General features: G+C 36.6%; 1 protein-coding gene across 2 annotated transcripts in view; it reads left to right on the plus strand.

The window, feature by feature from the left end:
• LOC136028050 (Krueppel-like factor 6) overlaps positions 1-17,816 on the plus strand; it is a 95,446-nt gene that overhangs the window by 51,442 nt on the left and 26,188 nt on the right. For both annotated transcript variants that reach the window (XM_065705643.1, XM_065705645.1), the window contains one exon: positions 8,805-8,962. In XM_065705643.1, coding sequence (XP_065561715.1) covers positions 8,805-8,962 — 158 coding nt within the window. The remainder of the gene's footprint in view (positions 1-8,804; positions 8,963-17,816) is intronic.

The following is a 17,816-nucleotide window of genomic DNA, read 5'->3' on the forward strand; positions in this document are numbered from 1 at the left end:
GAGCGAATCCAGTACGATTCTGTCAATCACGTATCAAGGACATTTGTTTATTCTATCCACCAAGCTTCATCCTGATTCCTCCACTCCCAGTGTTTTTCCAAGATTTCCCCCTCCAACTCCCACCATGTCAAAAGATTCTGGTTGGGATTTGAAATAAGAGCTCTGAGACATGAATTCCTTCTAAAAATCAAATTCATTAAGATCCGATCATATAGTCGTAAGATAAAAATGCCCCAATTTTCACGTTTTCCAAGAATTTCGGTTTCCCCCCTCCAACTCCCCCCAATGTCACAGGATCTGGTAGAAATTTAAAATTAGAACTTTAAAGCACAAGATCCTTCTAAATATCAAATTTCATTAAGATCTGGTCACCCTTTCGTAAGTTACAAATACCTCAATTTTCAACCCCCCCCCCCCCAATTCACCAAAGAGAGCAGATCCGGTCCGGTTATGTCAGTCACGTATCTTAGACAGGTTTCTATTCTTCCCATCCAGTTTTTATCCTGATCTCACCGCTTTAAGTATTTTCTAAGATTCTCCGATCCCTCCAATCTAAGCGTTTTCCATGATTTTAGGTTCCCCACCCCCAAACTTCCCCCAATGTCACCAGATCCGGTCAGGATTTAAAATAAGAGCTTTTAGACACGATATCCTTCTAAATATCAAATTTCATTGAGATCCGATCACCCGTTCGTAAGTTAGTATCTAGGACTTGTATCGTAGTATCTAGGACTTGTGCTTATTTTTCCCACCAAGTTTCATCCCAATCCCTCCACTCTAAGCGTTTTCAAAGTTTTAGGTTTCCCCCCCCCCAATGTCACCAGATCCGGTTCGGGTTTTAAAATAAGAGCTCTTGAGACACGATATCTTTCTAAATATCAAATTTCATTGAGATCCGATCACCCGTTCGTAAGTTAAAAATACCTCATTTTGTCTAATTTTTCAGAAGTACCCCCCCCAACTACCCCAAAGAGAGCGGATCCGTTCCGGTTATGTCAATCATGTATCTAGGACTTGTGCTTAATATTCCCACTAAGTTTCATCCCGATCCCTCCACTCTAAGTTTTTTCCAATTTTTAGGTTTCCCCCTCCCAACTCCCCCCCCCAATGTCACCAGATCTGGTCGCGGATTTAAAATAAGAGCTCTAAGACACCATATCCTTCTAAAGATCAAATTTCATTGAGATCCGATCACCCGTTCGTAAGTTAAAAATACCCTCATTTTTTTTTAATTTTTTCAGAATTACCCCCCCCCCCCCCCCAACCACCTCAAAGAGAGCGGATCCGTCCCGGTTATGTCAATCATGTATCTAGGACTTTTGCTTATTTTTCCCACCAAGTTTCCACCCCGATCCCTCCACTCTAAGTGTTTTCCAAGATTTTAGGTTTCCCCCTCCCATATCCCCCCCAATGTTACCAGATCTGATCGGGATTTAAAATATCAGCTCTGAGACACGATATCCTTCCAAACATCAAATTTCATTCAGATCTGATCAACAGTTCGTAAGATAAAAATACTTCTATTTTTCCGAATTAACCGGCCCCCCACTCCCCCCAGATGGTCAAATTGGGAAAACGACTATTTCTAATTTAAGCTGGTCCCGTCCCTGATACGCCTGCCAAATTTCATCGTCCTAGCTTTCCTGGAAGTGCCTAAAGTAGCAAAACCGGGACCGACAGACAGACCGACAGAATTGGCGATTGCTATATGTCACTTGGTTAATACCAAGTGCCATAAAAACTATTAAAAAAGTATAGCGGTTACTAGGCCCAAGAAGCTTTGCTTATAATGGACCACAGAGAACAAGAATAAAACACTATTATAATAAAAAACAATAGTGTGAAGAACTTGATTTCCTTTCTCCGTAAAAGATTTTAGTTTCTGGCCCAAATTTTTAGTTTCTGGTCCAAACATTTAGTTGGGCCTTAAACTGATTTCTATTGAATTCCAATATAACTATCCAATTTTCTAATTCGGTCATGAAATCTCTTTAAAAAGGTAAGTTTTTTGACCGTTGTGTGCTCTACCACTAGGGTTGCCACCGCGATCAGTTCCTAAAGTACTACAATAGCCCAAATTTACGTGCTACTCAGCGATTTTCGATACTACAGTCAAAATTCTTTTTTGATTGTATCGCGCAAGCTGCGACACACGCTTGTTCGGTTTAATTTTACTTAAATTAGTTTTTAGGTCAATTTTTCAAATCTTTTTTAATTTAGCGAATTAAAATGTATATACAAAAGAATGTAGCTGATTAGAGCGCTGAGTGGGAGAATGTACACACACGCATAGGCTATTCGTATTTAAATGTTTTTAGATTATTATCATGCATAAAAATTTTCTGGCAATGTCAAGTCTGCAATGAAGTATGTCTATATCTTCAATTAGGTCATATAAGAGAATAAGTGCTACATTCAGTGTAGCACGTGCTACACTGCTACACGTGATGAAACAGTGCTAAAATAGCGCTTTCTTGCTACAGGCGGCAACCCTGTCCGCCACACCAAGTGCCATTTTTGGCCCCTAACGACAAATGACGTCAATTCAGTAATCGTTGTGTAGCCAGACCGAAGAATGACTAAACCAGATCCTATATACCCGTGCTTCGTTCATTTTTGTAAAAGCTTTCCAACTAGGTGCGCGAAAATTTTAGAACTGGCGCGACCACAAGGCAAATACGTTTTTCTTTTTCTCGACAAAAAGTATCTTCAGACGTAGAGCATGTGCTCTAACCCCTGGTTCCCACTGCTGCGTCAATTCCGACACGATTTTTTTCTGGCGGAACAGACGTACGACAAAATTGGGCGGAGGTTCACAAAGAAACGCAGACTTTTCCGTCGCTGCGACGAACTCTAGAAGAATTCAAATCAGCCAAAATTAGCTTTTCAATCAGCTCCATGACTTTGGTTATGATTTTTTTTTAATCAGAACAACGCATGCGATTTGTCGTATGAGTTGAAATTATTCAACGCATCCGACATTGCAGCAAAACGGATGGTTTTGCGTCGTTTGTCGTACGATTTGTGTCATATGTCGCAGGATCTCGCGCGAAATCGCGGCAGTGGGAACCAGGGGTAACCCGTCGATGGCATTTTTCTTTAATATTTTCCATTTTTGAGCTAATATTCCATGATGATGCTAATGTAAGGGTTGCTTTCAGTTCTCGGGACGCTCTGCTTCTCATCTTGCCTCTAATTTCACACAAAGTAAACTAGTGCACAGCCCCTTGTTTTACACAATGACGCAATGGTTTATTTGTAGGATCATTTCCGTTTTGTCAAATTTTAACGCACATTCCCATGCGTGAAGGAATGTATGTTCTTTCATTAGAACTGGATGGAGATTCCTGTCAAAACATTCAAATTGTTTAAATCAGAACCGTACTGGCGCGAATGGAAATGTGAAGTGATATTTTCGAAACAGATGTCACTGTTTGTCTTTGATTTTCCATTAAGCACAAATAAATGAAATATATATGAAAAATACAATTTGAAAGATACTCTTGTATCAAAATAAATGAATTTATCAAACAGTTCGTGGTAACGAACTGTAGTAAGGAGTGACCAGGCTCATTAGTAACCGAAACTCTAAAAAATGGAAATTTAATACCAATAGTTACATCAAAAGAATTGAATTTTAAAGCTGATTTTAAATATATAAGTTTCATCAAGATTAGTCTTACTCACCAAAAGTTACGAGCCTGAGAAAATTTGTCTCATTTTAAAAAATAGGGGGAAATAACCCCTAAAAGTCATACAATCTTAAACGAAAATCACACCATGAGATTCAGCGTATGAGAGAACCTTGATGTAGAAGTTTCAAGCTCCTATCTACAAAATGTGGAATTTCGCATTTTTTGCCAGAAGACATATCACGGATGCGTGTTTATTTACATGTAAACAAATGACTTAAAACAGATAAAAAAAACTTTTTTTAAATGCTTAAAGCAGTGACAGATCTAGATGCCAGGGGGGGGGAGGGTACTCATGGCTTGGACACAGTTTAAGTTTTAAAGTTCTCGTTTTGGTTTATAGTTATGAAGTTTTTGCTTACTCATTTGCAAAATTGTTGGACCTAATAAGAGAAGATTCAGAAGTTATCAATATTCAATCCTAGCTACAAAACAGTCCTAGGAATTTTAGTCTATGAAATTTTCTATAAAAAAAATTATAGCCAACCCCCTCCCTTTGGAAAGAGAAACAATACTGGATCCGTCATTGTATAAAATTCACTGCTACTGCCCCTGAACTAATGCTACATGCTACTGAAAACCCTATATACGGTTTGGTTTCTCACCTAAATGAATACTTGATTCTCTACTCGCGTCGTAATTTTTAGAATAACCGCGCTAAAATGTGGGAAAACCTGTACGGTTTTCCAGTGAAACTTCTATTCAAAAATATGTTTTTAGATTCGCGCAAGGATGACTCGCAAAATTTTACTTATTTTGCCAAAAAATTGGGAAATCCTCCTATTTAATATGTAGCCTCTTTGTTTTTAAAGAAAAAAAAAAACTGAATTTCAGTTGTATTTACCGTTTTAATAAGCCCGCCTAACAGCCTAATTTGGTCTCGGTCTACTATGAGTATGCATATTTCCCTAAAATTTTCATATAATCCGCCTGTTGTATCCGGTTTCTAAAAGTTCCCCCCCCTCTCTGAATTAAATTTTGTCAATATCTCTACATACTTGTACCGTAGTGATGTTCTAAATTAGAAACTGGGTGTTTTTCGAATCTCACATTCTTTATGAGTCTTTCCTAAAATTTCCGTATAATTCGCCTTTTGTATTCTGTTTATAAGAATTCCTCCCCCGTCCCCCGAAAAAAAAATTACCAATGCCTCTACACACTTCTACGACTTATATTTTAGGGACGTTGTGAATTAGTTTAGCCTTCTTTTTAGATGGTAAGTTAAAAAAAAAAAAACTTCCTTGTTTTCCCTCAAATGAAATACATGATATCTATGCCTTCAGGGGAGGGAGAAAATCAAAAGAATCGTGTTCACAAGAGCTTCTCTGCCTTGCTGCTCGGGTGGCGGGGACAGAGCCCGAAAAAGATATGGAAGGAATTCTTAATCGAGTTTAGGGTGCAACTCGTCGAAGTCTGTCGCTGCTGACAATCACGAGTGGTGGTAAGTTAATTATTTTCGACAGTGCTGCTCCAATTGAGTAATTCTCGAGTTTTCCCTATAACATTTTCCTGAATACCTGTTTTCGTATTGCATTTGATGGTTTACGTGTGTAAAATATTTTTTCTTCTCTGGTTTCCTATTGCTAAATCTTGTTACTCAATAACATTTAGTACAAAAATTAAGATAGGCATAATCACTGTACGATAAGAACAATTAAGTAAACAATAAATGGCTTTAAAATTGAAAAAAAGAGTAGCTATATAATATAAAGAAAATTCGAAGATATAATGAAAATATAATACTCAGAAACAAGTTTGGGCTATATATTTGCACATTAGGAGGGGCGAGTAAAGTATAGTGGGTCTGCATGCAAGATGTGATAGCTACAATTATTCTGCATATTATGAAGTAAGAATTGTTTTCTAAATTAACGCTGATCAAATACTTTATCCCCAACCCTAATGTTCAAATATATAGTCCAAATTATATAAGTCTAATCCATTTTGTTACCCATCACTTGTCTTTGTGGCTGTGAAACCGGTTTTCTCAGATCTTACATTCAGATCAAGAACTTCAGTGTGTTCTGAATAATTAACAAGTACCAGAAAATATAAATTTCGTTTGAATGTGTACTTCTATAACTATCGTATTAAAAATTCATATCTACTAACAAAAGTTGTTAATTGTTATGTTTTTTTGCGCAAATCGTACTTTCCTCTGGAAAAATAAATATTGTTTTGGTAGGGAGCATAACTTTGACATTGGCAACCCCATTCATAGACCTGACGACGGAGCGCAAGCTAGAATTTGTATTTCGGGACCCCAAGTACATGATACGCTGTCTGATTTGCTCCTACTATTGAAACTAAATTTTATGAATTGGTATCTGAATTGTACCGGGTGTTTCTGATATAACTGAAGCTTTATCATTGTATTTGGCATGTCATCACATAAAAAACGAGCACTTTTTATTTTCTATTGTTCTCTTCAAAAAAAAAAAAAAAAAACACATCTTGTTTTTTGGAATATTTCTAAAATCTACTTGGGATTCTCGCATAGCTTTTCATGTCTGGGATTATGATATAAGTAAACTTTTTGAGTTAATTGGCTGTCGGCCCCTCCTTCTCTCTCTCTCTCTCTTTCTCTCTCTCTCTCTCTCTTCTCTTTCTCTCTCTCTCTCTCTCTCTCTCTCTCTCTCTCTCTCTCTCTCTCTCTCTCTCTCTCTCTCTCTCTCTCTCCTCTCTCTCTCTCTCTCTCTCTCTCTCTCTCTCTCTCTCTCCTCTCTCTCTCTCTCTCTCTCTCTCTCTCTCTCCCGAAAATGTTTTCTATTGATGATTATTACTGGCGAGATTTTTCAATTCATTGTTGCTGTTGTGTAAGCCGTCTATTCATCATTGTCTATATTTGCTACCTAACTTGTTTAAAAAGAATGGCTGACACTGCTATTAATTTTCTTTTTTAATTTTATTTACCATGCATCAAAGATTACCCACAAGATCATTGATCATATTTGTCGATTTTGCAGTTTTGCAAATTTTGTCTTATTTTACGAAGGTCAGAACTTTTAAGTTTGGAACAAATCTTTACCTGTTGTCAAGTGGCTTTTTTCAGTCTGGTACAAAGGGGAAAACAGACCTGTCTTTCCCCGAGTAATTTCCCTGCGCCAAATAGAATCTCGGGAACAATTTCCTGTCTAGCCAATTTAGATGATGTATCTCCCTGCAAAACTGTTCGCAAGCAAAAGACAATTAGAGGTGTTCGATTTGACCAAATAGTGGAAATTTGTTTATATTGATACGTCTTCCTTCAGTGGACTTTTGTTTACATACCGGTATTTCTTTTGACAAAACCATTCTAATTATTTTCTGCCCTTTACTACCAATACGAGAACTAAATATTGACAGAGTTACTTTTACTTTTACACATCGCATAATATCGGCCATTTTGTCTCCAGTCAAATATTACCCTGGCTTCGAACAGATACATTTTTCTTTCACGCGGTAAAAACATAAAGTGTATGTCAAGTCAGTTATCTCTACCTGTTAAAGCGCAAATGGCAAAACTAGAAACGCGGAATTGAGTAGAAAATCATTGTTTTAAGAGGATCTTCAACTGCTCGATTGAAATATTAAAGCAAAACCACTTGGCCGCCATGTCCAGGGTCGTGTCACAGGAGGAGAGTTTACTGGGTTTGACCCCCTCCCCCCCAAAAACTGTCTGTCTCGTAAAAAAGTAGCAAAAATGCATATAAAAAAATCTGTAATGTGTTTTTAAAGTTTTTTTTTTTGTGAAACCCCCCCCCCCTAAGAGAAAATCTCGGATACGCCCTGGGTCATGATGCATCAAAAATTGGATAAAGTCTGACGTAAGACCCCAAAAAAGGCGGTTTTTGCACGATAACACAGATGAGTGAACTTAGGAGTATTTGTAATTTTGCTGCGTGTTCATGTGTCATGATGGTTTGACGACTGGGTTAAAATAGCCTACTGGGTTTAAGCCAGAGAAAAGTTCAACCGCTAAAAGTAAATAAATTTCTTTCTTTCCAATTCCTTGTTACTAGTTTTGCCATTTACACTTTAATGAGCACAATGAACAATTTTGCATTTTTGGTCTAGCCGCTGTGTTTTTGCTGCAGCCGCTGTGTTTTCTGGTGCAGCTGCTGTGTTTTTTGCTGTAGCTGCTGTGTTTTTGCTGCAACCGCTGTGTTTTCTGGTGCAGATGCTCTGTTTTTTGCTGTAGCTGCTGTGTTTTTGCTGCAGCCGCTGTGTTTTCTGGTGCAGCTGCTGTGTCTTTTTGCTGTAGCTGTTGTGTTTTTGCTGCAACCGCTGTGTTTTCTGGTGCAGTTGCTCTGTTTTTTGCTATAGCTGCTGTGTTTTTGCTGTAGCCGCTGTGTTTTCTGGTGCAGCTGCTGTGTTTTTTGCTGCAACTGCTGTGTTTTTGCTGCAATCGCTGTGTTTTCTGGTGCTGCTGCTCTGTTTTTTGCTGTAGCTGCTGTTTTTTTGCTGTAGCCGCTGTGTTTTCTGGTGCAGCTGCTGTGTCTTTTTGCTGTAGCTGTTGTGTTTTTGCTGCAACCGCTGTGTTTTCTGGTGCAGTTGCTCTGTTTTTTTGCTGTAGCTGCTGTGTTTTTGCTGTAGCCGCTGTGTTTTCTGGTGCAGCTGCTGTGTTTTTTGCTGCAGCTGCTGTGTTTTTGCTGCAATCGCTGTGTTTTCTGGTGCTGCTGCTCTGTTTTTTGCTGTAGCTGCTGTTTTTTTGCTGTAGCCGCTGTGTTTTCTGGTGCAGCTGCTGTTTTTTTGCTGTAGCTGCTGTGTTTTTGCTGCAGCCGCTGTTTCCGCTGCAGCCTTTGTTTCCTTTGCAGCCGATCTGTTGTTCCTGCAGTCGCTGTGTTTTCCCTGCAGCTGGTGTTTACAGAAATAGAGCTGGTTAAGGTAAATGTAAAATTACAGCAAAATTTTGGAGTTGGTTCTTGGGAGCTTGATGAAATCTGAATCATAGTTGAAGCTGGATTTTCAAAAATCCAAGAAATCCTAGCCAGTTGAAGAAATTCATCGGTAGAAGATGGCAGGCAACTGGCAAAGATCATTAACGTATTTCTTTCATTTACTTTTATATTGAATTTTTCATTGTCTTTTTAATTACATTTTGTTTGATCGTTATTTATTTGATTATTTTAGGATTAAAGAGGAGACAATTTTAAGCAAGGGATATTGTAGTTTATCCCCAGTAAAAATGGAACCAATCAAAATCGAATACGATAGTGAGAGTTATGAAGAAGACAACATTCCGTATGATACACTAAGCGTTGGCTCAGTTGACTCTTGGGATAGTTTAGGTAAGTTGAAGTGCTTTTATTTAGCTCATCCACTTTTGTTGAAAAAAAAGCTCTGTCTTTTTGTGCCAGGAAGTAATTTAGGGTTAAAAGCCAAAAAATAAACATCGTTTGAAAAATTGTTGGAATAATGGGAAAATGAAGCCCTTTTTAAACCTAAGGGTCTCAAAGACCCTTACTTACATTTTTATATGTAGTGCTAATGATCTTCTTTGTTACATCATAGGACCCAGTTCGTACGCTGTATTTTTTAGGGGAGAGGGGGGCAACTTCGAAAAATACACAGAAATAGGCGAGTTGTATGGCAATATATAATATATTAAGTAAAACCGTAAAAAATCTATATATTTTTCGAGTGGGGGGGGAGGTTGAGTCAACTTGCTTCAATTCCCTGCTTCCGCACATACATGGCCTAAAAGACCATAGGATTGGAGTTTATTCCCTAAAGGTGAAGTTTTTTTTTAGGGTAGGCTTCTTAAGAAAAATCAAATAAAAAAACAAACAAGTTTTTTCAACTGAAAGTAAGAAGCAACATTGAAACTTAAAATGAACAGAAATTACTCTGTATATGACTGCTCTGTCTTCACCTAAACCTCGCTCTTTGCACTAAAGTCTTAAAGGTCTTTAAACATACTTGTCATTCAAAATCAACGGTCTTTATATTTGTCTAGTCTTTCCCAAAGAATCAAGACAAAATGTCAAAGTTTAGCATAAAGAGCGAGTTTGAGGAAGGGGTCACACTCATAAACAGAATAATGTCTTTCCGTTTTAAGTTTAAATGCTGCTCCTTGTTTTTTACTTAATTTCGGGCCGTTCTTCAAATCATGCCAGGAAAATCCCCTTCCTTTCCCCCGTGTAACATTTCTACTTGAAAATTACCCGGAAACTCCTTCCCACAGAAAATGCACCCTGTGTAAGATTCTCCCCTCCCCCCTCTTTCTGCAGAAAATTGCTCCGAAAAATTTCCTTTTGTTTCCAAACAAAAATTATATGTGAACAATATGGACAAATTGAAAAACTAAAAGCCCTTTCTTCAGGGCCTATGGAGGGTCATGAGTCCTCGCCGAAAGCATATTTATGATCTTTCAACTCTTTCCCCGAACTCTTTCCCGATCTTTTTGGACCATTGTTTCGTTACGATTATGCCGAAAAAAAACGACAAACAAATGAACACCCATCCAAAAATACATAATTCCCCATTTTTGTAGGTAGTAGCTTGAAACCTCTACAGTATGGTTGTCTGACACGCAGAATCTGATGACATGATTTGCATTAAGATCGCTTGACTTTTGGGGTGTTTCTCCCTTTCTCCAAAAGCAGGCCAATTTTCTTATGGTCGTAGCTTTTGATGGGTATCATTAAACTTAATAAATTTAATATATTTGGATTCAACATAAAAATCCAAATCTTTTGATTTATCTATTGTTATCAAAATCCCGCAATCAAGGATTTCGGTTATTAGTGGGCTGAGTCGCTCCTTACTTTCATTTGTTACCACGAACTGTTTGAAAAAAAAATCTGTAAGCATATCGGAATAACATGCAGGCCTTTCTATGATATTTTGGCGATTTGTACTTACAATAAGATCTTCAAAATTCAAGTCTTGGGGAGCTGGGAGTGGGTGGGTAGAGTTTTCCTCGAAATAATATGTCCAATAAAAAAAGACAGATGTCATTTCGTAATTATTTGGCGGAATGCTCTTGGAGAGCCTACCGCTCTGGACAAGCTCCTTTCCGTCACTTCCATGGACAGCTATACTTCCAAGACCAAAGCCAAAGATATATCTGAATTTTAGGGAGCGTTTCAAGAAGAAATAAGTCTTATCCTTTAGGAAGGGTAATTTGTGCTCAACTAGTTATATGGATCAATATTTGCTGAGGATACTACCCCCTCCCTTCGTGAATGCAGGTATTTTTGTAAACCTTGTTGGTGCTCGCCTCGCAAAAATGTATTAAACCTACCCTAAACCTCATTTTAAATCGATCGGTATTTTTGCATTTACCCAACGTGGAAGTCTTTCCTGTGTAGTACTTTTCATAGTTATGCAAATTAAAAATCCCTTTATACCTGTCTAAGTGGTCTATTGATTGGCTGAATATCAGTCGGTTATATTCAGTCACACTATATATGGGTAGGCATGTGGCCTGGGTAGTCGAAATCCTACTTCCATATCTGAGTACCATAACACGTCATTCCCGATTTTGTCAGAATTCCATTATAAGTAGGAGCTTTCGTACACTTTGAAGGTTGTAATATTTAATTTCCCTGGGGAGAAGGGGATGCCTTATTTTCAAAAATATGACTTCCACTTATATACATATATATATATATATAAATATATATATATATATATATATATATATATATATATATATATATAATATATATATATATATATATATATATATATATATATATATATATATATATATATAAATATAATATATATATATATATATGTAAATATAAATATATAATATATATATATATATATATATATATATATATATATATATATATATATATATATATATATATATATATATGTATAAAACTCCGGATGTTGTTAAGACCAAGTAGTATAAATGACTACACTACGCTATTAAAACATAAATTCCATTAAGGAAACCTATACAGAAAACCTATACTATAAAACCATCATTTTTATCATCAAAATGATTTCATCTGATGCTACCACATCCCTGGGAAAGGGGGAGGTAGGGGGAATTTGGGCCCATGCCGTGCTCGCCTCCAGTTCATGATTTCAATGAGCTATTGTTTTCCCTTGCAATTTACCTATCTTTAAGCTTAATCAAACCCTTCTCGGCTGAAATTAAGTTCTGCGTACTTGGCAGCCAGGGGGCGCAGAGTTTTTCGGAAAAACGACCTTTCCCCCTAAGTAGGAAAGTCTGCGCCTAGGAAAGTCTGTGCATGGTCTCATGTATATTTTTTTCCTGGGAAGGGAGTCGGGGACCCTATATCCGCTACCTTCCCCCACCCTTGCCAGTGCCTACTGTCCCTTGAAAATTACTCTATCTCCCTATGTACATGTATGGCAACAAAGGTTTTAGTAAGATTGCCCACACAGAAGGTAGAGCCTAAGAAGATGTAGAGTCCTGAATTCTAAGTTGGAAGTCTACAAAAATCTTCATAAATTTCCCTTGTCTTTTGCCAAAAAATAGCCCCATTTGCTTTTCTTTGTGTTCATTCTTATTTCCTTGTATTTTATACGTCCACACAGCTCCGTTTTGTGTTTTTTTCACACAATAGATAAAATAATATAAATTACTTAAAAAAAGTAAAACTATAAATTGTTATGCTTTGAGATTGAGCAGAAATCTCATGTCAGTTAGTATATAGGTTTTATCAAGTTGTCAGTCAAAATTTTCAGCGCAACCGTTGAACCCTCATGATTTATGAACTTAGGCTAAAACTGTTGGGGGGGGGGATTTGTCAAAAAAAGAAGACTAGCAAAACACCTTAAAAGCTATAGAAAATTTCGATAAGATTTGTTAACTTACATTTAAGGGAGCTCGAGGACGGAGACTTTTCTTTCTCGTATTAAATAAAAAAAACTAATTTTTTTAGCTGAAAGTAAGGAGCGACATTAAAACTTAAAACGAACAGAAATTACTCCGTATTTGAAATGAGTTGTCCCCTCCGCAATCCCTCGCTCTTTACGCTAAAGCTTTTAATTGTTTTAAAAAGTAGAATTGTGGCAAAGAGTCAAACTTTAGCGTAAAGAGCGAGGGATTGCGGAGGGGACAACTCATTTCAAATACGGAGTAATTTCTGTTCGTTTTAAGTTTTAATGTCGCTTCTTACTTTCAACAAAAAAAAATTGTTTTTTTTATTTAATTTCTGAACGTTTTTGAATTAATGCATGTTTGGTTTGGGCTCTCCGCACATAAATTATTAAAATGAAATTTGTATATTAATTCTTTTTTGGCTAAATGTCTTTCTCTTAGTTTTGGTCAGACGATTTTGAGAAATAAGGGGTGGAGAAGGAGGCCTAGTTGCCCTCCAATTTTTCGGTTACTTAAAAAGGTAACTAGAACTTTTAATTTTTAACGAATGTTTTTATTAGTAAAAAATATACGTAACTTAAGAATTAACTTACGTAACAAACTTTCATAACCTTATATTTTTATTATGTATACGAGGGGGTTTGTACCCTCGTTAACAACTCTCTCTTTACACTAAATCGTAAGTTTTGTCCCAATTCTTTAAGAATGACCCCTGAATCAGAAAGGCCGTAGAATAAATAGTTGAAATTACTAAAAATACTTTAGCATAAAGAGCGAGGTAGTTATCTCCTCCTAAATACCTCGCTCTTTATGCTAAAGTATTTTTAGAACCCCTCATATGCGTAATAATCTCTGTTCCTTTTAAGTTTCAGTGCTACTTCTTCCTTTCATTTGAAAAAACGTTTTCATGTTTATTTTTCATTGTTTTCTTATAGTAATGCTAGAGAATCCTGCGCCCTTGTCATTGAATTTTTCTTCCCCCATGACAGATTCCTCCAAGGAAAGATCCTCCAACATAGCCCCTTCTCCTCAGCCCCACCCCCAAACAAAATAAAATCCCCCTGAAAACGTCTGTACACTTCCCAATACCCATTACTTTATGTAAACACTGGTCAAAGTTTGTAACTTGCAGCCCCTCCCCCAGGGATTGTGGGGGAGTAAGTCATCCCCAAAGACATAGTTATTATGGTTTTCGACTATGGTGAACAAAATGGCTATCTCAAAATTTTGATCCGTTAACTTTGGGAAAAAATGAGCGTGGGAGGGGGCCTAGATGCCCGCCGATTTTTTTGGTCACTTAAAAAGGGCACTAGAACTTTTCATTTCCGTTATAATGAGCCCTCTTGCGACATTCTATGACCACTTGGTCGATACGATGACCCCTGGGGAAAAGAAAGAAAGAAAAAAAAAAAAAAATAAAATAAACACGCACCCGTGATTTGTCTTTCGGCAAAAAATACAAAATTCCACATTTTTGTGGATAAGAGCTTGAAACTTCTACAGTAGGGTTCTTTGATACGCTGAATCTGATGGTTTCATTTTCGTTAAGATCCTACGACTTTTAGGGGGTGTTTCCCCCTATTTTCCTAAATAAGGCAAATTTTCTCAGGCTCGTAACTTTTGATAGGTAAGACTAAACTTGATGAAACTTATATATTTAAAATCAGCATTAAAATGCGATTCTTTTGATGTAGCTATTGATATCAAGATTCAATTTTTTAGAGTTTTGGTTACTATTGAGCCGGGTCGCTCCTTACTACAGTTCGTTTCCACGAACTGTTTGATGTGACTTGAGGTGAGTGTGAAAGTATAATTTCATAAAAAAAAAATTATACTAATCGCTTGACACTCTCGCCCGCTTGAAACTATGAGTGAAATAAACGTTACTTTAAAGACTGAATTGATGAAAAATATTGCCCATCACCCTCTGGTTACTCTGTTTAGCATCTATAGTCAGCTGAACCATTCTCCCGTTTTATTATACTATTTCCCAGCAGTTCCAATACGTTTATATAGGCTGGCGCCATCATGTCGCGTGTGCAAAGTTTCTAACAATATTATTATAAATCGATGTTCCAGGCAATAAAAAACCCATGGGACTAAAGGGGCCCTTGTTTCCCCAGTAATTAAGTCAAGTATGGGAAATAAAGCCATCTGCTAGATGGATAAACATTTTTTCAGACAAGGGGTGCTATGTTTTATCGACTTTGACATATTGACGCATTGACGACTTTGACATATTGACATTTTTTCAGACATGGGGTGCTATGTTTTATCGACTTTGACATATTGACGCATCTATTTATAATGTTCACTTTCAATTTACAGATCCAAATAACACATCCCCCCTCCCCGCATTGTTTATGAAGGCCTTTTTTCACTTTAAGAAAACAAGAATTTTTTTGACAAAGTGAAGTTGCACGCCAGAGAGAAAATGCAGGGATTTTGAATAGATCTTCGAGATTCTAGCGAGGGACTTCCCGCTTTTGTTAATCATTTTTACCATTTGGTGCGTATTACGCTTGGCCCAGGTGGTGAAGAGTGGATAACCCCGGCGGTGTGTAGTTAATACTGCCATGGCATATTCCGAACTTAAAAAAAATAGTTTGATTGCTCGCATCTGGTCAAATTTACATAGAAAAGTAATTTTTAAATGCTTATGGAGTGGCGTCGATTCGCGAAATTGTAGGTGGAACGGATTTATCAAAATCTAGTGGAAACTTCGTTGTTTTTCCAAAATTTTTAATGAAAATATCAAAAAGACATCTTTCAATAAAAAATACACCAAAAAATGATGTTTCTTTAAAATCTAGGGGAATTAACGCCAACCCTCAATTGACGCAACTGGGCTTATGCCTAACAAAATACTCGAGACAAGACTTTTTTCTCTTTTTTGATAAAACAAATTCTTTTTATATCTGTCTTGTTTGTAATATTTGCCATTTTTCCAATACCACTCTTGGTATTTTGAAGAATATTATTGTCACTTCTTGCCACTTTTCAAATTTTCTTTGTCTTAGTTACGCCGATTCCATTATTCTATTATTATTCTATTATCAAGTATTCTTTTATTATCACTTCTTGCTACTCTTCAAATTTTATTAATGTCTTAGTTCCGCCGATTCCATTTTCAAGCTAAGTCTGGGCTCTTCTCATAAATGATGCTATGAAATACATAATTAGAATAGTTTTTCTCAGATTCTTGAATAAGCAAAAATTTGTGTTATATTCAAAGTTATTGCTAATTGGCAACTGGAACATTGCCGAAGATGAGCTTCGAGGATTTATTAAATTTTTAATTTCCCTCTAAACCTGTTTATGATTATTATATCGGTAATTATGATAAATATATATATATACTAGCTGTTGGGGTGGCGCTTCGCGCCACCCCAACACCTAGTTGGTGGGGGCGCTTCGCGCCCCCCCAAGCCCCCCCCGCGCGCGTATATATATATATATATATATATATATATATATATATATATATATATATATATATATGTTTTTAACTACGTAAAACTTGCGAATATACAACATTCTTTGCTGTCCCATTGTCTGTGCATATAAATTGATTGTTTACCGACTCTTGAAAATGCAACATATAATGGTCCATGGGAAAACAATCCGTATTCAGATCTATACCTCATGGTTCTAATGATTGCCCTTGAGCTTTGTTGATGGTGATTGCTAATCTACCATTCCCTGTGTCGCCATCGTCATTTATATATCCCCTTGTGCCCCCCGGCATCCCCTTTGTAGTTTTGTCCCTGTGTCCAGGTCGTCATTTGTGTCCCGGTGTCCCAGTCTGTGATTTCTCTTTGAGTGTCCCGGGCGTCATTTATATTCCATGTGTCCCGGTGTCTCGGTCGTCATTTATATCCCCCTGTGCCCCCCCGGCGTCCCCGTTGTAGTTGTGTCCCTGTGTCCCGGTCGTCATTTATATTCCCTGTGTCCCGGTCGTCATTTGTATCCCGGTGTCCCGGTCTGTATATACATTCGTTTTTTAGTTTTGTTTTTCTCCTTTATTTTTTTCCTTTTTTATTTTTTTTCTTTTTTAGTTTATTTAGATTTTTAGATTTTTTAGTTTTTTTTATTAGTTTTTATTTTTTTTTCTTTTTAGTTTTTTTGTAGTTTTTACCTTTTTTTTAGTTTTTTTAGTTTTTTTTACTTATATCCTGGTCGTCATTTATACTCTCTGTGTCCCGGTCGTCATTTGTGTCCCGGTGCTTTGTTGATTGCTAATCGAACATTCCTTTTGTCCCGGTCGCTTTCTCTTTGAGTGTCGTCATTCATATTCCCTATGTGCCGGTGTCCCGGTCGTCATTTGTGTCCCGATGTCCCGGTCTGTAATTTCGTCAGTTGAAAACTTATGATGAAATAAATTTTTAATTTTTTCCCTTTTTTTGTTTTTAGTTTTTTTTTATTGGTTTTTACCTTTTTTTAGGTTTTTTAGTTTTTTTCTTTTTTCTTTTTAGTTTTTTTTGAAGTTTTTATCTTTTTAGTTTTTTTATTTTTATTTATATTTTTTTAGTTTTCTTTTTCTCCTTTATTTTTCAGTTTTTTCCTTTTTTTAGTTTTTTTTTTCTTTTTTAGTTCTTTTAGTTTTTACCTTTTTTAGTTTTTTTTAGTTTTTTTTAGTTTTTTAGCTTTTTTTATTTTTTTTTATTAGTTTTTAGTTTATTTTATGGTTTTTTCCTTTTTTTAGTTTTTTTTTTTTAGTTTTTTATCTTTTTTTAGTTTTTTTTTATGTGTCCCGGGCGTCATTTATATTCCATGTGTCCCGGTGTCTCGGTCGTCATTTATATCCCCCTGTGCCCCCCGGCGTCCCCGTTGTAGTTGTGTCCCTGTGTCCCGGTCGTCATTTATATTCCCTGTGTCCCGGTCGTCATTTGTATCCCGGTGTCCCGGTCTGTATATACATTAGTTTTTTAGTTTTGTTTTTCTCCTTTATTTTTTTCCTTTTTATTTTTTTTCTTTTTTAGTTTATTTAGATTTTTAGATTTTTTAGTTTTTTTATTAGTTTTTATTTTTTTTTCTTTTTAGTTTTTTTGTAGTTTTTACCTTTTTTTTAGTTTTTTAGTTTTTTTTTACTTATATCCTGGTCGTCATTTATACTCCCTGTGTCCCGGTCGTCATTTGTGTCCCGGTGCTTTGTTGATTGCTAATCGAACATTCCTTTTGTCCCGGTCGCTTTCTCTTTGAGTGTCGTCATTCATATTCCCTATGTGCCGGTGTCCCGGTCGTCATTTGTGTCCCGATGTCCCGGTCTGTAATTTCGTCAGTTGAAAACTTATGATGAAATAAATTTTTAATTTTTTCCCTTTTTTTGT

This window comes from Artemia franciscana, chromosome 6 (genome assembly GCF_032884065.1).
Source record: "Artemia franciscana chromosome 6, ASM3288406v1, whole genome shotgun sequence".
NCBI classification, from domain to species: Eukaryota; Metazoa; Arthropoda; class Branchiopoda; order Anostraca; family Artemiidae; genus Artemia; species Artemia franciscana.